We start from the raw sequence: 18,803 nt of genomic DNA, 5'->3' as shown, positions 1-18,803 counted from the left end.
ATATTTATATTCTGGCCAGACGTGGTGGCTCAGACCTGTAATCCCAGCACTTTGGGAGGCCAAGGCAGGTGGATCACCTGAGGTCAGGAGTTTGAGACCAGCCTGGGTAACATGATGAAACCCCGTCTCTAATAAAAATACAAAAATTGGCTGGGCGTTGTGGCACATGCCTGTAGTCCCAGCAACTTGGGAGGCTGAGGCAGGAGGATCACGTGAACCTGGGAGGTGGAGATTGCAGTGAGCTGAGATTGTGCCAGTGCACTCCAGCCTGGGTGACAGAGCAAGACTCTGTCTCAAAAAAACAAAAAATTATATTCTGTCGTGTTCAGTGCTTATATAATTTTACTGTGTTTCATCAGTAGGTTAGTACTTAAAACTTTTTCAGTTGAAAATCAGGCATTACAATAATATAACTATGTAAAGTTTGTTCGGTAGAATCAAGTGGCATAATTGGATACATAGAGAAGGCCATCTGATGCTATGTCATTAAAATTTGCCATTTGAGGGAGAATTTCCCAAATATCAAGGGTTTATGAAGCCTCTTTTGTTTTCTTTTATGTGCTTCGGGGTCACACTCAGCTATCCTTATTTGTTATAACTCGTGTTATTCTTATTTGCAGTTTTGCTAGAGGACATCCTAGTTTCACTTATTCTTTCCTGTATACGCATGCTTGCAAGGGGCCTTTCATTGTCCTTAAGCCTTAATGTGGATGTCTAGACAGGAGTAAGCTTTTTCTACCAGCTTACATAACTCAACACACCAAAAACTATACACAACTCAATACCCTTCAATGGCTTGCAAATGCTTTCTTTAAAAAGTCACCTCTGGGGGTGTAAATAACATTCCACAAAATCCACCCATTTGGGGCACAGCTATGCATTTTTGCAAATATATACTCTTTGTATAAACTCCACCACAATCAAAATGGAGAACATTTTCACCACCCCAATAAGTTTCCTTTAGCCCTTTCTGTTCACACCCCTTATGCTACCTCCAACCACTGATCTGCTTTCTAGAACCATAGCTTTGCCTTATCTAGAATTCTTTTCTTTTTTTTTTTTTTTTTTTTTTTAGTAGAGAAGGAGTTTAATTGACATAAGCCTAGCCCACACAGGAGAACTGGAGTTGTCACTCAAATTAGTCTCCCCAAAGGTGTGAAGGTCAGGACTTTTATGGACAATTTGGTTGGCAGGGAAATAGAGAATGGATGTTGCTGATTGCTTGTAAATGAAATCATAGGGGTGTGGAAAATTGCCCTTGTGAGTGAGTCCTCCTTTGGGTGGGGCCACAGGACAAGTTGAGTCATGTGTTATGAGTTTGGGTGGGGTCCATCGGTTACCAGAATGCACAAGTCTGGGTGTAAAAAAAAAAAATCTCAAAAGACCAATCTTAGGTTCTACAATAGTTATGTTATCTACAGGAGCAATTGGGGGAGTCAGAAATCTTGTGACCTCTGGCCACATGACTCCTGAGCAGCAAGCGATTACAGAAACTATGCCTACATTTTAGCAGAATTCAGGTCCCCATATAATCCTATTGTTGTGGCCTTTCTTAGTCTACAAGGGTGATTTTTGGTCCCTGAGCAAGGAGGGGGTTAGTTTTAGGGAGGGACTATTATCATCCTTGCTTTTTCTTTGAGACAGAGTCTCACTCTGTCACCCAGGCTGCAGTTCAATGGCGTGATCTCAGCTCACTGCAATCTCTGCCTCCCAGGCTCAGGTGATCCTCCCACCTCAGCCTCCCAAGTAGTTGGCACTACAAGCACATGGCTCCATGCCTGGCTAATTTTTGTATTTTTTGTAGAGATGAAGTCTTGCTATGTTGTCCAGGCTGGTCTTCAACTCCTGAGCTCAAGTGATCTCCCACCTTGGCCTTCCAAAGTGCTGGAATTACAGGCATGAGCCACTGCACTTGATGATCATCCTTGCTTTTAAGTTAAACTATACACTAAATTTCTTCCAAAGTTACTTTGGTTTGTGCCCAGCAATGACCAAGGAGAGCTTGGAGGTCAGAAGTAAGATGGAGTCAGCCATGTCAGATTTCTCTTACTGTCATAATTTTGCAAAGGTAGTTTCAATCCCCCTCACACAAACTTGGGCTTCAGCACCCCTCAATCCTGAGGTGTTAGCTATGGAGATGAGAAAAGGCTAATGGCTGCTCTAACTTCTTCCTGCTGACAGGGGGCGTATTTGGGGGAGGGGTTGACCCCAGGGTAAAAGGAGTGGAAGCGTCTTGCAGTTGTCTGTATGTATTCACATGCAACTAGTTGGTGTCCAAGATGTGTATAACAAAAACATTGGTGCTCTTATCCACAGCTTTAGTACAGCACTTAAAGAACAAAAATAATGAGCGGTAAAAAGGAACGAGATTATGTCCTTTGCCGGGAAGTGGATGGAGGTGGAAGCCATTATCCTCAGCAAACTAACACAGGAACAGAAAACCAAACACTGTATGTTCTCAATTATAAGTGGGAGCTGAATGGTGAGAACGTATGGACACACGGAGGGGAATAACACACACTGGGGCCTGCTGGGGAGCGGGAAGGAGAGCATCAGGAAAAATAGCTAATGGATGCTGGACTTAATACTTAGGTGATGAGTTGATAGGTGCAGCAAACCACCATGGCACACGTTTACCTATGTAACAAACCTGCACATTCTGCACATGTACCCCATAACTTAAAATGTAAAATAATAATAATAATTAGCCCTGATATAAGGAGTGAAAGTGTAAATCGCCCAGTGGGTTCACCTTGCCCGCTGCCTAGACAAAGCCAATTTATGAAGACAGAGGAATTGCAGTAAAGAAAGAGTACTTCAAGCAGAGCCAGCTATGTGGAAGACCGGAGTTTTATTATTACTCAAATCAGCCTCCTTGAGCATTCGGGGTCAGAGTTTTTAAGAATAATTTGGTGGGTGGAGGAAGCCAGTGAGTGGAGAGGGCTGACTGGTTGGGTCAGTGATGAAATCATAGGGAGTCAAAGCTGTCTTCCTGCGCTGAGTCAATTCCTGGGTGGGAGCCACAGATCAGATGAGCCGGTTTCTTGATCTGGGTGGTGCCAGCTGATCCATCAAGTGCCGGGTCTGCAAAATATCTCAAGCACTGATCTTAGGAGCAGTTTGGGGGTGGGGGATCAGAATCTTGTAGCCTCCAGCTGCACGACTCCTAAATCACAATTTCTAATCCTGTGGGTAATTTGTTAGTCCTACAACGGCATCTAATTCCCAGGAAAAAAGGAGGGTTCTTCTGGAAATGGGCTGTTATTGTCTTTGTTTTTAACTACAAACTATAAACTAAGTTCTTCCCAAAATTAGTTCAGCCTATGCCCAGGAACGAACAAGGACAGCTGGGAGGTTAGAAGCAAGATGGAGTTGGTTAGGTTAGATCTCTTTCACTGTCTCAGTTGTAATTTTGCAGTGGCAGTTTCAAAAGCCCTAGCTTCAGGAGTCCCTGTAGAACTCACCAGAAGCCTCAAGGAATCCAGGTGAATGACCCCAAAAACCAGTCAAATATGGGGTCATCAGCAGAGGCTCAAAAACAATGCATGAGGCTGGAATCTAATAACGGGTGTGCTGTAGCTGTTTGAAACATAATTGTTCTCTCTCCAGTTTATTTTTACTAAAGACTAATTTATTTGCAAAATAAGTTTGCCTTATTATACTTTGCCTAATTATTTACATAAAGTGCAGCAAGAATAATTATTGGCCGTATAGGCTGTTTTTTTCTAACTGCCTTTGCTGGAATTTTTTTCATAAGGAATCTCAGATTAGATCTTTTAAAAGTCTCTTGAGCCCAGCCAAGGATTTATTTGTGCCTGCAGGTACTTGTATGAATCGGGTGAATTCCTTTCTTCTTGAGGTCCCAACATAGCTTGGAGTTCCTGGGCCTGTCAGAAAGTGACATTCTTTATTTGCCACAGGTCGGTAATCCTGTACAGGACAAGGTAGGAGGCCAGTTTCTCCAAAGGGCTTTCATCAGCTCTATAGGTCAGCCTCGATTTCTTAAAGCAGTCTGAAAACATGTCATTTCAGTCAAAGCCTCGGTAAAATAAGCAGTGTCTCCAACTGTGTCTTGCTACAAAAGAAAACTGATTCTTTTTGAACTTACTCAAATAACTATATTGCCATATGTTAAAAATACTCACAAATAATTTCCAAATTCTGGAGAAGGCAGGTAGAGAGAAAGAAATATGCTCTAAATTTTGTTTACAGGAGTATATTTTGCTCAATTGTTAAAAGTTGTAAATAGCTCAATAGAAGTTTTCTTTACTCTGAAAAACAAGACAAAAAGAATCAGCAGCATTTTAAGCAAAAAGTCAAAAAGATTATTCCAGTTACTGAACATTTTGGTTGTTTCCAGCTGGGAGCTAATTAATATGAGTAACAATGCTAAGAACATATATGTCAAGTCTTTTCGTGGTCATATGTTTTTATTCCTCTTTGATAAGCAACAAGAAGTGAAATCTCTGGCTGACAGGTTAAGAAGCTCCGAAATTGTTTCCTAAAGTTGTTTCGTTTCACCTTACCATCAGCATCCTGTGAGCATTCCAGTTTCTCCATATCCTTGCCAACACTTGGTATGATCGGTCATCTAATTTTAGCATCTGGGTGGTTGTGTGGTGGCATTTCACTGTGGTTTCAGTTGCCATTCCCCTAATGACTGACGATACCGAACACCTGTTCATGGGTTTGTTTGCCGCTCAGCTGTCTTCTTTGTTCAACTGTTTGTTAAATTGAATTTCTGGCTTCTTTTATAGAGTTTAAAAGTTAATTATATATTCTCATATCAGATACATGTTTTTCAAAAATGTCCTGCCTGTCTCTGGTTTAGCTATTTCTTTTCTTAATGGTGTTTTTAAAGTGCAGAAGTTCTTAATTTTGAAAAGTCTAATTTATCAATTTTTCTTTTATACTTTATGATCTTCTAAGGGAATAATCTTTTCTAAGGGAATAGAAGATCACATTTGTATTCTTGTGACTCATATTCTTTATATCCTTTGTGACACCAAGGTCACAAAGATTTCCTTCTACGTTTTCTTCTAAGAATATAACGTACCTCTTTAAAGCAGCTTTTAAGATTGTTTTTATTTATCATTGGTTTTCAACAATACAATTATAATGCACCTTGGTGTGGTTTTCTTCATACTTGGGGTTGATATTCTTGAGTCTTCGGGTCTATAGTTTCTATCAAATTTGGAATTTTCATTTTTGGTTTCTTTAAGTTTCACAGTCTTTCTGGTAGACCAATTACATGTCTTCTGACTGTGTGCTAATTTCTCCCCAGTCACTGACGCTCTGTTGTTGCTGTTCACCTTTTTCTCCCTGTGCTTCACTGTGGGTAGTTTCAATTGCACTGTCTCCAAGCCCACTGACCATCCTTCTGCAGCGCCTAATGTACTATTCATCCCATCTAGAGTTTTGTTTGTTTGTTTGTTTTTGAGACAGAGTCTTACCCTGTTGCCCAGGCTGGAGTGCAGTGGCACCATCTTGGCTCACTGCAACCACAGCCTCTCGAGTTCAAGTGATTCTCCTGCCTCAGCCTCCCTAATAGCTGTGATTACAGGCGCCTGCCACCACACCCAGCTAATTTTTGCATTTTTAGTAGAGATGGGCTTTCACCATGTTGGCCAGGCTGGTCTCAAACTCCTGACCTCAAGTAATCCACCTGCTTTGGCCTCCAAAAGTGCTGGGATTGCAGGCATGAGCCACTGTACCTGGCCATGTATTTTTTTTTTCCTTTTATAAAAAATTTTAATATTTATTTATTTATTTATTTGAGACAAAATCTCACTCTGTTGCCCAGGCTAGAGTGCACTGGTGTGATCTTGGCTCAGTGCAACTTCTGCCTCCCAAGCTTAAGCAATTCTCCTGCCTTAGGCTCCTGAGTAGCTGGGATTACAGGCATGCACCACCATGCCCAGCTAATTTTTTTTTTTTTTTTGTATTTTTAGTAGAGATAGGGTTTCACCATGTTGGCCAGGCTGGTCTTGAACTCCTGAGGTCAAATGATCCTCCTGCCTCAGCCTCCCAAAGTGCTGGGACTACAGGCATGAGCCACAACTTGTGGCCTCTCTTTTTTCTTAATTTCAGATATTGTATTTTTTTTTATTTCTAGCAGACCCATTTAATTTTTTTATGTCTTCATTTTCTCTCTTCATTGTCTTACTGCTTTCAGTTATATATTTGAACCAGTTTATATACTTTGTCATTTCTGTTTTAAGGCTCTAGTCTACTAACATCAAAATGTGTGCAATTTCTGCTTATGTTCCTATGAATTACCTTTTCTCCTAGTTGAGAGTCATGTTTTTCTGTTTCTTTGCATGCTCGGCAATTGTTATTGGATGACAGGCACTGTGACTGCTGAATATTATTGTGTTTCTTTAAGGAGTGTCAGATTTGCATGTGGCACACTGTTAAGTTACCTGTGGATAAAATTGGTTTTTGAATAACAGTTCCGTGACTTACTGTACCTTGAGCAAGTCCTTAAGCCTCAAGGAGCCTGAGTTTCTTCATCTGTAAAATGGGAAGGTATATGTCTGCTGTCAGGGCTACGTATACTACATGAAAAGCATGCAGTATAATGCCCAGCCTTGAGTCAGAAGGTGTACTAGGCACTGTGCCAGCATCATTAGTATTCGTGTTTTCATGTGATGGGCAAATCCTGCAACAGTTTTATGAGTTAATTTTAAATCTCTGCCTCTCTAGCAGGACATCTGTGTCTCTAGATCCTCTCAGTAATTACAATCAACCCAAGCATGTTAAAGGCCTGAGACTTTTTTCTTTTCTTTTTCTTTCTTTAACATTTTCCAATCTCATGTTTGAAAGCATAAAAGAGAACCTTTCAGTCTAAATGTTCTCCTGCACCCTCAAACCCGATGGAGGTGCTTCTCAGTGCATGCTCCCTTCTTACACACTCCATCTCTGGGTTCTGCCAAGGAAACAATGGAGAAACTGCTCCAAAGGATTAAATGATGGCCAGAGCCTTTTAAGAGAGGTTCAAGTCGTGACCAGATGTGTATCTGGGTAAGATACGTGTGAATCTCCGTGGGAAAGATCAAGGCTTTGAAGTCAGAGATGTGGCTCAAAACTCTGTTCTGTGCTTCAGTTTCTTCCCTGTCTGCCGGAGGAGGAGGAGGAGGAGGAGGAGGGGGAAGGGGAGGTGGAGGGGAGGGAGGGGGAGGGGGAGGGGAGGGGAGGGGGGAGGGGGGGAGGGGGAGGGGAGAGGGGGAGGGGGAGAGGGAGGGAGAGGGGGAGAGGGAGGGAGAGGGGGAGAGGGAGGGAGAGGGGGAGGGGAGGAGGGGGAGGGGGAGAGGGAGGGAGAGGGGAGGGGGAGAGGGAGGGAGAGGGGGGGGGGGGGGGGGGGGGGGGGGAGGGGAGGGGGGGGAGGGGGAGAGGGAGGGAGAGGGGGAGGGGGAGGGTCTGTCTAGTTTACAGGGTCCTTGTGAGGCTCGTGTGGGAAAATGGTTTGCAGGCTGGAAAGTACCACAGAGGTGTTATTATAAAAAGGGAAGTTATTTCCCTCTGTCAAAAAGCTATGCAGAAATATACTAATATGTAAGAAATGTTTGTATGGAGGACAGAAATAATTCATTTCATGGAGAGACAAGAGGATCACCGGCAGTAAAATTGCAGGCATTATTTATCGGAGACTCAAAGGAGGGAACGCCCTGTGTTGGCGGGCCTGCCTTTCAATCCTTGTCACAACTCACGCTCCAGAAGCTCGGCCAATTGAAGAAAGGGTCTCCATGAAGTGGAGTTCATGACCTGCCTGCATCAGCATCACTGGGGGCATTTTTTCAAAATGCAGATACCAGCACTGCTGGCGCTGCGGCCGGGAGTCTGCAAACTCCCCTGCTGGTTAAAATGCAAACTGAGGTTTCAGAACTGTTGTGCCAAAGAATTATAACTGACTCCATTGGGAAGTAATGACCCATGATTTCATTTCTCATTTAATTTTTCAAGACGCAAACAATGCAAAAAGTTAAAAATGGAAAAATAGGTTAAGGCCCATAGTCTCATCAATACAAGACACAACTGTAGTTGGATTAAAATTTTGGCATATCTCTAACATATTTTAATAATCACTACTGTGAGAGTTTTTTAAAACATAAATTTACACGGTGTTGCCCCCCAAAAATTCACTCAGATAAAGGAATTTTATCTGTTCCTAGAATTACCTAATGAATTTCAAGCTTCTCTGTTACCAGAATCAAATGTAGGTGACTCGATAAACAAGTGTCTGTCTTTGACTTACAGCTTTATAAAACTGCCTTCTTCTTTCCTTCCTGAAGGTCTGCTCAGCACCGTCAAATTTTTACCACCTGAAAATCTTTTCTATCAACTTTACCACAAAGGGGGGAGGTGAATTTCCTCAAAAGATCTTTTCACTTTAAAAAATTGAAATGGCCACATAATTTCTCCTCCTAATTGTGCTGAAGTACCTAAAAGTCACAGGTTGGCATTGCTAGGTCAGCACTTTGCAGGGGCCACACATGCCCAAGGACCTTACACACCCAGCCAGGTGTTACAGAGCAACCTTTCACCATCAGGCTCTGTGCTAGTGCTGGGAAAAGACTCTGCTGGCATTTAAAAGAATTGCACAAAGAGGTCAGATGCAGCGGCTCATGCCTGTATCCATCCCAGCACTTTGGGAGGCTGAAGTGGGAGGATTGCTCGAGTCCAGGCATTCAAGACCAGCCTAGGCAACATGATGAAACCCTATCTCTACAAAAAGTTGCTTAAAAAATTAGCTGGTGGTGTGTGCCTATTGTCCTAGCTACTCAGGAGGTTGAGATGGGAGGGTCACTTGAGCCCAGGAGTTCAAGGCTGCAGTGAGCCATGATCATGTCACTGCACTCCAGCCTGGGTGACAGAGACAGATCGAAAAATAGAAAGAAAGAAAGGGCAGGGCAGGGCAGGAAGGGAAGGGAAGGGAAGGGAGGAGAAGGGAAGGGAAGGGAAATATTGCACAAGGCATTAGCTGTGAATGACTGTAGCACACACGCTACAATCCAGCAATGGAAAAGCTTTGTTTTCTGAACGTGTTTCCTATCTTCATGTGTTTGGAAAAACACCTATTTCTCAAATACTACCCAACCCTGTTGGGAGTATGCCTGGTATTTTTTTCTGGTGTTCCCAGTTTCTCATCCTTTGCTCTTTCAACTCCCAACTAACAAATGTGGAAGGAGTGATGGAATCAGAGCATGCCCATTTTGTAACCACTAATGTGACTTTTAAATGTTGGTGAGGAACTTGTCAATGGAGGAATAGGGATGCCTGAGCCTGGACCTATCTTAGCATCACTAAAATGGTGCAGGTAGACACTGTGAGCCTCCTGGTAGAAAGCAACATGAAGCACAGATCACCCCCTCGACAGCATCTCTACCAAGAGGGAATGAGCTTGCATCTAATGGAGCCTACAGAGGTAACGCTATGTGTAAGACATACGAGAGGGAAGAGCAAGTGATGAACCATCACAAGGACGCAAAATCCAAAATGGAGAACATTCTATAGGACTGGCCTTTACAAATCAATGGCTTGAAACTAAGCAAAGTCAGAGCAGAAGGGACTCCTGTTTAAAGGAAACCTAAGAGGTTGACTTATATATGCACCTTGTTTGAATCCCGAGTAGGACAAACTAAGCAAGAAGCTATTTTTAAGACAATTGTTAAAATTTGGTTATGAATTGGGTTCAGTGGCTAGATGGTTAGATGATACCGTGGAAATATTGCTAGTTTTGTTAGATGTGATGAAGTAACATTGGGGTTATGTGAGCAAATGTCTCCATGCTTTAGAAACAAATGCAAAATACGGGGTGGTGAAATGACTTGCTTCACTACATTGATTTCATGTTGTTTCCAAGTTTCATTCATTTAGAGGAAACAAAACGATATCATGTAGAATACTTCAACCCAGAAAACAATTTTAAAGATAATTATTGAATCTGAGTGTTGAGTGTAGAAAAGTTTTTATTACTACTATTATTATTATTTTTTTTGATCCAGTCTCACTCTGTCAACTAGGCTGGAGTGCAGTGGCAGGATCTTGGCTCACTGGATCCTCCACCTCCTGGGTTCAAGCAATTCTCCCACCTCAACCTCCCGAGTAGCTGGGATTACAGGCATGCACCTGGCTAATTTTTACAGGCACATGCCTGGCTAATTTTTGTATTTGTGGTAGAGTCGGGGTTTCACCATGTTGGCCAGGTTGGTCTCAAACCTCTGCCCTCAAATGATCTCCCACCTCAACCTCCCGAGTGCTGGGATTACAGGTGTGAGCCACTGTGCCTGGCCAATATTCTTGACTTTAGTATATTTTGGAATGTTTCATAAAAAATAGTTTTCATCTAAAAAAATCTATTGTAGCCATCCTTCACAGGTCTGGCTAGCGTTTTCTCCCAGGTGGAAGTAATTTCTTTTTGCTGAGCTCACAGAACACTTTACCCAGGCCTTTCTGTGGTACAGAATCGTGCCCACTCTGAAGTGATGGAATCAGGTGCATGCCTTTCCTCCTTATTTTCCTGTGACAGCAGGCTCCATCCTTGTTTCATGCCTGTACCTTCCGCTATGCCTGACATAGTTCATGGTTGACAGCAGCTGAATGTCTGTGGCTGAATGAACAGAAGAACCTCGGTGCTAAGAGCTGTTATCGGGGCTGTTTCAGGTTCACATGTGGAGAGGTCAGTACTGGGGCAAAGGTGAGGAAGCCTCATTTCAGTGGTGTTGTCCTGATCTGAGACACAAAACATGAATTTTAACTCAAACTCTTTGGCCGCTTCTTTAATTTAGAGCCATAGGCCAATCACTGTACTTTCTTCATTTACAAGGTGGGTATAGCACTGGTGGTTTGTACCGGGAGGACTTGGAATCCTGGACATTTGGGAGATGCTCCACATGGGATCTCACGTGGGCAGCTTGCATGGCATTGTGGTCGCGACACCCAGGGTGAGCCCTAGCTTTGCCAGTAGGTTCCCCTGTTCTACCTGGATGCTACCCACCTATGCCTGGCAGGTCAAATCAGAAACGCAAAGCTTCCAGCACATAACATGGCAAGGCTTCCGGATACAAAATAGAGAAACTATTTTGCCACAGGGGAGATGATAGGGAATGTGAACTGTGCCCTCCAAGGGACACAGAGCCTCAGGCAGGGCCACAGGTGCAGCTGTTTTGTGCAGAGGGCTCAAGCAGCCCTGGAGACAGCAACACCCTCCAGCTGCCAGCTCTGCCACCTTCAGCATGACCTTAGCAAGCCACCTCGCCTCGCCTTCTTCAGTGGTAAAATGAGGGTAACTCTAACCAATTTATCAAGGCGATCATGAATTAGAAAAAAAAACCCTCATTATCTGTCAAGTGCTTTTCAACCATGACACGCTAGCCAAGTGCAAATAAGGGGTTTCTAGTTTGTCTATTTTTGGTCGTTGCCTCCACTACACCCCTTGTTTGACGGAAGCTGTGTTTCAGGCTTTGAGCATCTCCCAAGGCAAACACTGACTGCCCTGCTCCTGTGAAAGTCTGCAGAGAGGGCCTAAGTAGTTTCACATAAACAAGCAACTCCCCTTCCCCACTTCCCCTCCTCTTGCTAACTCCCCCGACTAGACACACACGCACACCGTGCACATGCATGCGCTCTCACACATGCATATACATGTGCACACATAGACACACACACACATATATATACACACATATTCAAGCACATACCCGTGTGTATTCACACGCATACTCTCTCACACACACACACAGGTGCACATAAGTGTGCATGCTTCCTCTCCCACTCTCTCACAAACATACACAGACTCACACCCTTCCCACAATGCAGCAAAGCCACCTGGAGCCCCGGCCAGTGTGTGATGCATTTTGCCTCTGTCTGGACTTCCGCACTTCCGGGCTCCACCCAACCTGAAACTGCTGGGTGCAGCCCGAGCACCAGTGACAGCCCTGGTTGTCACACGGCCTCTTGAGTAACACAGGTCTCCAGTCAAAGCCACTGGAGTAGGGGGACCCACAGAGATCTTAGGTACTCATGACAGCCATGGAAAATCATCTGCACACACACTGCTAAGGACTCAAATGCTATAGAAGTGTAAGTAGTGGGTCATTTAATCTTAGGAGTTTTAGTTTCTGTCCGGTTCTTTGTTCAATAAATTGAACAAGCAATGTTCAATTATGTTGTCTCAGTGGACACAGGTGTTTGCCAGGAAGCTTAAAGTCAATGGCAATAAGGCTGGCCGGACTAAGAAAGACAAGAGGGCTGGTCACATGGGCAGATGCAGAAGTATGAGTTCAAGTCTGGGGAATATACTAGGAGCTACTGACCGCTGGCCCTTCGTTGAGCCAAGGAGGCTGAGAGAGGCCACCAAAGGCCTGAGGTTCAGACAGCCCTGGCTGGCCACTTAACAGTCATTGTCAAGAACTGCAGGCTGGCCCGGGCTCCAGGCCTTATGCCCCTCTGTTGCCAGGCAAATTACTCACATCCTCATTTTATTTTTCTGCTTGTATCAATAATATATGCTTAGTATTAAAGAATTTAAGAAATATATACAACTACAAGGAAGAAAGTCAAGGTCACAGGAAGTCTTATAATCCAAAGTAAAACACTATTTACCATTTAGAAAACTTGGGCAGGCACTGCTTTGCATTAGCACACACACAGTTTTTTAAGTCCGCTGTTGTTTTTTTTGTTGTTGTTGTTTTGCCTTGCACCACACCTCTGTTTTGCACTCTCCCTTCCTCTAACAGTAACCACAGTAAACAACTTGGTGTTCATCCTCCCCAGCCTCTTTCTGTGTAATATGCAAACATATCTACACGCCTGAATAGAGGTTTCTTTTCATTTGGTGTTTGCAAATATGGGATTCCCTCATGCACCTCTTTGGGTGTTGCTTTCCTCATGTAACAACAGGGTACTGAAATTCCTCTTGACCTCACTGGTGAAGATCCAGCACGTTTTTTTTAGTAGTTGTATGAGAGATTTGTAGAGTGTAGATTTATTCAACAAGTCTTTAATTGCTGGGCAGTTACATTGTTTTTTTTTGTTTGGGATTTTTTTTCAGGGGAGGAGATTGTTTTTCCAATTATTACTACAACAAACATTTTCATCTCTCACATATGTCTATACAATGATGTTTTATTAACCTGAGATAGTCCAGAGTGGGACTGAAAATCAAAAGGTATGTGTGCTTTTTTATTTTAACAGAATTTAAAAGATTGCCCTTTAAAAGAATTTAAAAGTTTGCTTCTTCCAATAATATTTCATGTTTTGTCTAACAAATATTTATTAACCCCACACTCTGTGCCAGTCATTGGTTTAGCAATTTGGATTCTGCAATGAATAAAACAAAGATTCCAGCCCTCATGGAAGATTAATCCTAGAAACAGAGTGCGAAGGAACAAATGAAACAATAATTATAATAAACACTTTACTATTTCGATTTGTGTTGCACTAACTTCCTGTTTCTTATCTTTACACATTTTTCTATTGAATGAATTATATGCTGCAATACACTTCTTGTCAAAATTTTGTGAGCTTTGTATGTATTAGGAATAGACATTTATGTGATGCTTTGCAATCTCTTAGCCAATCTATTGCTTATCTACAGACTTCATGAGTAGTTTCTTATACCATCTAATATTTTTAATGTTTATGAATTTGTACATTTTTTTATTCTCTCTTCACTTCTGGCTATTTTATCTTTGTTAGTAGTTGTCTCCAAACCCTGGGTTATATACACAGTTTCTTACATTTCTTTTAATTACATTTTTGTTTTTTATTTTTTTCAGTCATACACCTAGAATTTATTTTTTAATATCATGTGAGGTAGGGATTCAATTTTATTTTCCTTAAGGTAAATAGCCATCTTCCTAATACCATTTATTAAAATAAACTATCCATTTTCTACTGAATTAAAATGCTTTCTTTTTCACATATGCGGTTCCTGTAGTTACCAAAATCTGTTTGTATGTTTTTTTATTCTGCTCTGATGATTGTTGTCTACTTTTATCATTCCAATTTCATGCTGTTTTGATTACAGTCTTCTATTTCATAATTGTAACGCTGGGTTAAGACTTAATTTAGTCATGTAAAGCTTCAGATGATTTTATCCAATTACAAATTATAATTTTAATTAAAAGAACATCCAATTTATATTAGGAACAAGAAAACATCACAATCAAAAAAGAGAACAGAGTATAATAATTACAAGACAATGCTACATAAAACTATGGCAACAGATTGGAAAATGTAGATGAAATTAAAGGTCTCCTATAAATCATATAAATCATCAAAATGGCACAAGGAGGAGAAAAAATGGGAATAGATCATTCCTATACAGGAAATTGGAAATGTCTTTAAAGAGTTACTATTTGAAAGGGTCCCAGAAACAGATGCCTTCCCAACTGAGTTCTATTTAGCCCGTGAAGAACAGATAACCCCAATGTTATGAAACCACTCGAGGCCATAGGGAAAAAAAAAGAGAGAGAGCTCCTCAATATCTGTTACAAAGCCAGAGCACCTTAATGCTAGTGCCACATAGACAAATCTCCCTTGGGAATATAGACACTCATTCTAAATAAAATATTAGCAAATAGGGCTGAGTGTGATGGTTCACACCTGCAATCCCAGTACTTTGGGAGGCTGAGATGGGCAGGTCACTTGAGGTCTGGAGTTTGAGACCAGCCTGCATGACATGAAAAAACCCTGTCTCTACCAAAAAATAAAAAATTTAGTAGGGCATGGTAGCACATGCCTGTCACCCCAGCTACTTGGGAGGCTGAGGTAGGAGGTTCACCTTAGCCCGGGAGGCAGAGGTTGCAGTGAGCCAAGATTAGGCCATGGCACTCCAGCCTAGGCAACAGAGTGAGACACTGTCTCAAAACAAAATAAAATAAAACAAAATAATTAGCAAAAAAGAATCCATCCATGTGCCAAATAGAGTAATATGCTGTAATCAAATAGCATTTTTCCAGGAATGTACAGATGTTTCAATAACAGAAAATTTATTTGTTATTAATAAAACATAATTAATAAAATATAATTTATTATACTGACAAATTAAAGGTGAACATATACCATATTGATAGATATTGTCTAGGCACCTGGTAAAATTCAGTAGCCATCCCCAGTACAAACCCATCATCTCTCTCTCTCTCTCTTTTTTTTTTTTTTGAGATGGAGTCTCACTCTATTGCCCAGGCTGGAGTGCAATGGCATGATCTTGGCTCACTACAACCTCCGCCTCCTGGGTTCAAGTGATTCTCTTGCGTCAGCCTCCTGAGTAGCTGGGATTGCAGGCCTGTGCCACCACACCTGGCTAATTTTTGTATTTTTAGTAGAGATGGGGATTCACTGTGTTAGCCAGGCTGGTCTCGAACTCCTGACCTCGCCTGCCTCGGCCTTCCAAAGTGCTGGGATTACAGGTGTGAGCCACCGTTCCCAGCCAAACCCATAATCTCTTATCCAAACTTCTGAAACCCTAAATCTCTCAAAACTGAAGTGATACTTGTAACCCTGGCACTATAATTCACTTGGTGGTAAAGCTGGTCTGAGCTCACATAAAGAAATACTTACATATAAAAAGTGTCCTTCTTTAAAACTGTAAATTATTATGGTGTTCTGTATGCAAGGTATACTTAAAAAAACATTCTTGTGAGTTTTTTTTTTTGCTTCTGTGGCTTGCTGTCCTATATCCAAATTTATTATAGTGTTTTCTTTTTCAAGGTGGGTTTGAGGAGCAATGACATGAGGAATGTGCTTTCAACTCTGGAAGAAATGCATGACTGTGTTTCACTTAATCGAAGACACCACTGATAGGAAGGCTAGCATTTAATTTATGTATCACTAAAAGAGAAAAACATGCCGCTACTAATTATACTGCAAAGCATCCTCCATTGTGAGACACCTCCCAGTTCAGAGATATTGAAACGTGAAAAAAGGTCCATCTTAGAACTGATGAAATATGGTGTGTACATCCAAAGGAAATCACCACTAACAACACGACCTTCTGACACGCGTGGGGACTTGGGTGCTTCCTCTCTATGATGTCTGCACCTTGGGGAAGAGCCCAATGCAAGCGCAGGAGTGCAGTGGTCTCAGGTCAGACTGGACTGTAGAGCTGGCTCTCACGGGCCAGTTGTTTGATTCTGAGCAAGCTCCTTAACATATCAATAGCAGCTCCTGGAATGAGGATGGTGACAACATGGTGGTGTTGATGGTGTCAAAAGGGCCTGTCCCGCATCTGCCATCCTAAAATTCTTTACCAAAGAAAAAAACCTGACCACATCTTCCCCCCTTTAAGGAGACTCCTGGTGTTACTGTGAGGCCGCAGCTGGGCCTCGATGCCTGTGCTATCAATCTGTCCTAAATGTATAGAGTGTCTCACCCAAAAATCTGAGTGGGAGAGAACCTTAGTCATCTTCTAAAAAAGCCCCTCCTGTTTACCAAAGAGCTAATGGGTAGGAGAGAAAATGTCACTTTCTCAAGTGACACAGCCAGCGACAAAATGAAGACTAAACCCAGAGCCCCAGACACGTTGGTGGGCGCTTTCTAGAGCACCACGTGGCCTCCTGCTCAGGCTCCTGTCCCCTGAGGACTGGGATCCATTCCAGTGGTTTCTGGTGGTTGCCTCCGGCCAGATGATTTCTGTGTCTTAAATGCAGTGCTTTCTGCTCTATGGGCCCCCCAAAAAACATGGACACACATTTAGCTCACCCACCCGCTTCTACCCACGTTCTGACTTTGAGGTCTTTGCTGCACCCACTTCCGCCTACCTTTCTAACCAGCCTACCGGAAGGGGCCAGGGATCCCCTCTGTGCAGAGGATCTGAGGCCCCACTCTCTCATGTCCTCCGTCTGCTGTGTGCCTCCGACAGGATGGGGCTGGTGAGCAGCAAAAAGCCGGACAAGGAAAAGCCGATCAAGGAGAAGGACCACAGACAACGGAGCCCCCTGAAGGTCAGCACTGAAGACAAGGATCCCCCGCCACTGCCACCCCTGGTGAGTGATTGCCCACCACCCACCAAGAGCAGGTTACTTACTTCTCCTATGCCTTAATGTCCACAACTTTAAAATGGGTATAGCAAAAGTGCCTTCCTGATAGGGATGTAACGATCTGCAGTGTATAAGCAGGTGTGCCCTGCAATATAATACGCACAGGACCCGGCCTAGTTAGCTCCCAATAATTCTTAGCCAGACCTCATTTCTCAAGGGCAGCCTTGAAGAGAAAAAGAAATGTAAAAAGGTCACCTTGGGGAGAGGGTGCCATAAGGAAGGATCCGGGTATCTAGATGCAGCTACTACCTATCTTCTCCCCAGCAGCTCCTGGATACCCTTGTCCCCTAGTGGCATTGCCGCTGGCATTCCAAAGAGCCTGCTTTCCTGGGATAAACATCATGAAACAGGAGGGTGCCTGTCCTCACCTCCGGAGCAGGCTTTCAACTTTTCCTGGAATCCCATGGGCATTTTAAATGAGGAAAACTTTCCAAAGGAAAAAAAAAGTGAAATTTCAAGTGAAAAGCTCTTATTGCTGGGGAATGCATTTTCCTAGTCGTGCAGTTTGATTTGTTTATAAAGCAGTTAGTGCCCTTTGATGGCTACAGCATGTCTGAAGATACTTTTTTTTGTTTGTTTTTGTTTTTGTTTTTGTTTTTGAGGCAGAGTCTTGCTCTGCTGCCCAGGCTGGAGTGCAGTGGTGGGACCTTGGCTCGCTGCAACCTTTGCCTCCTGGATTCAAGTGATTCTCGTGCCTCAGCCTCCAGAGTAGCTGGAATTACAGGCACACATGCCACCACACCTGGCTAATTTTTGTATTTTTAGTAGAGAGAGTTTCACCATGTTGGCTAGATTGGTCTCGAACTCCTGACCTCAGGTGATCCACCTGCCTTGGCCTCCCAAAATGGTGGGATTACAGGTTTGAGCAACTGTGCCTGGCCTGAAGATGCATTTTTAGATGATTCTTTGTGCTCCCCCACTCCCTGACCAGTGACCCCCTTTTGTTTTGGGGCAGTTGGGAGCCTTGCCTCAACCCCCGTCTCCTGCGCTGTCTGCATGTCCATGTGGTCATCTCTTTATCCTAACAGGGACCTGATGGGGAGACGGGGATTACTAATCCCACTTCCTAGATGAACCCAGGCATTTAATTATCTGTGTCCCAGTTTAGCGCCGGGCTCAGCACACAACCACAAGCTGTTTATTGAATAAATAATTGATCAAATGGGGAAACTTGGACTTAGACTGATTGAGTAATTCCCCCAAAATTATATGATAATAAGTAGTAGCACCTGGAATTTTTTTAACTGAAAAGAGTCACATAATATATATATGGAAAAAATCATAATTACTCATTATTCCACAATGTAGAGTCACCAGAGTTGCCTCGAGACCCTTCTTCTGTGTGTTCTTTATTTCATGTGTTCCTATTTTTAATAGAAACATACACGCCTATCATTTTGCAAAATGCCACTTCAAAATTTGTTCAATAAACATGGAATTAAGAAAAGAATATTTACAACATATGTTGGGTTGAAAATACAGCAAAACGCACACTTGTATAGCCACCTTCCAACTTCAGACACAGAAAGAGACTCATTCCTTTGAATGTCCCTCCTCCCTCCCCTGTTTGTACACTTCACCCCAGGCCCCAATACCCAGGATCTGTTTATCATTCCTTAGCTTTGCTTTTTAATATTATCACATATGTAGTACCCCTGAACAATATTTAGTTTCATTATTCATGTTGTAAACTTTAAATCAACTACATGAAACAGCACATATGCTTCTGAGACTGGGGTTGTGGCTCTGTGTTACGCATGT

General features: G+C 42.7%; 1 protein-coding gene across 2 annotated transcripts in view; it reads left to right on the top strand.

Moving 5' to 3' along the window:
• The window catches only part of BLK (BLK proto-oncogene, Src family tyrosine kinase), a 71,504-nt gene that overhangs the window by 32,684 nt on the left and 20,017 nt on the right, over positions 1 to 18,803 (top strand). Inside the window, exon 2 of one of the 2 annotated variants that reach the window (XM_003271436.4) lies at positions 16,865 to 16,988. The exons of the other annotated variant lie outside the window; for it this stretch is intronic. Coding sequence (XP_003271484.2) covers positions 16,866 to 16,988 — 123 coding nt within the window. The 5' untranslated portion in view covers position 16,865. The remainder of the gene's footprint in view (positions 1 to 16,864; positions 16,989 to 18,803) is intronic. 2 annotated transcript variants of the gene reach the window in all.

This window comes from Nomascus leucogenys, chromosome 4, assembly GCF_006542625.1.
Source record: "Nomascus leucogenys isolate Asia chromosome 4, Asia_NLE_v1, whole genome shotgun sequence".
Lineage (NCBI taxonomy): Eukaryota > Metazoa > Chordata > Mammalia > Primates > Hylobatidae > Nomascus > Nomascus leucogenys.
Note: the sequence above shows the minus strand (reverse complement) of the source record. Positions and strands in the feature narration are given on the sequence as shown.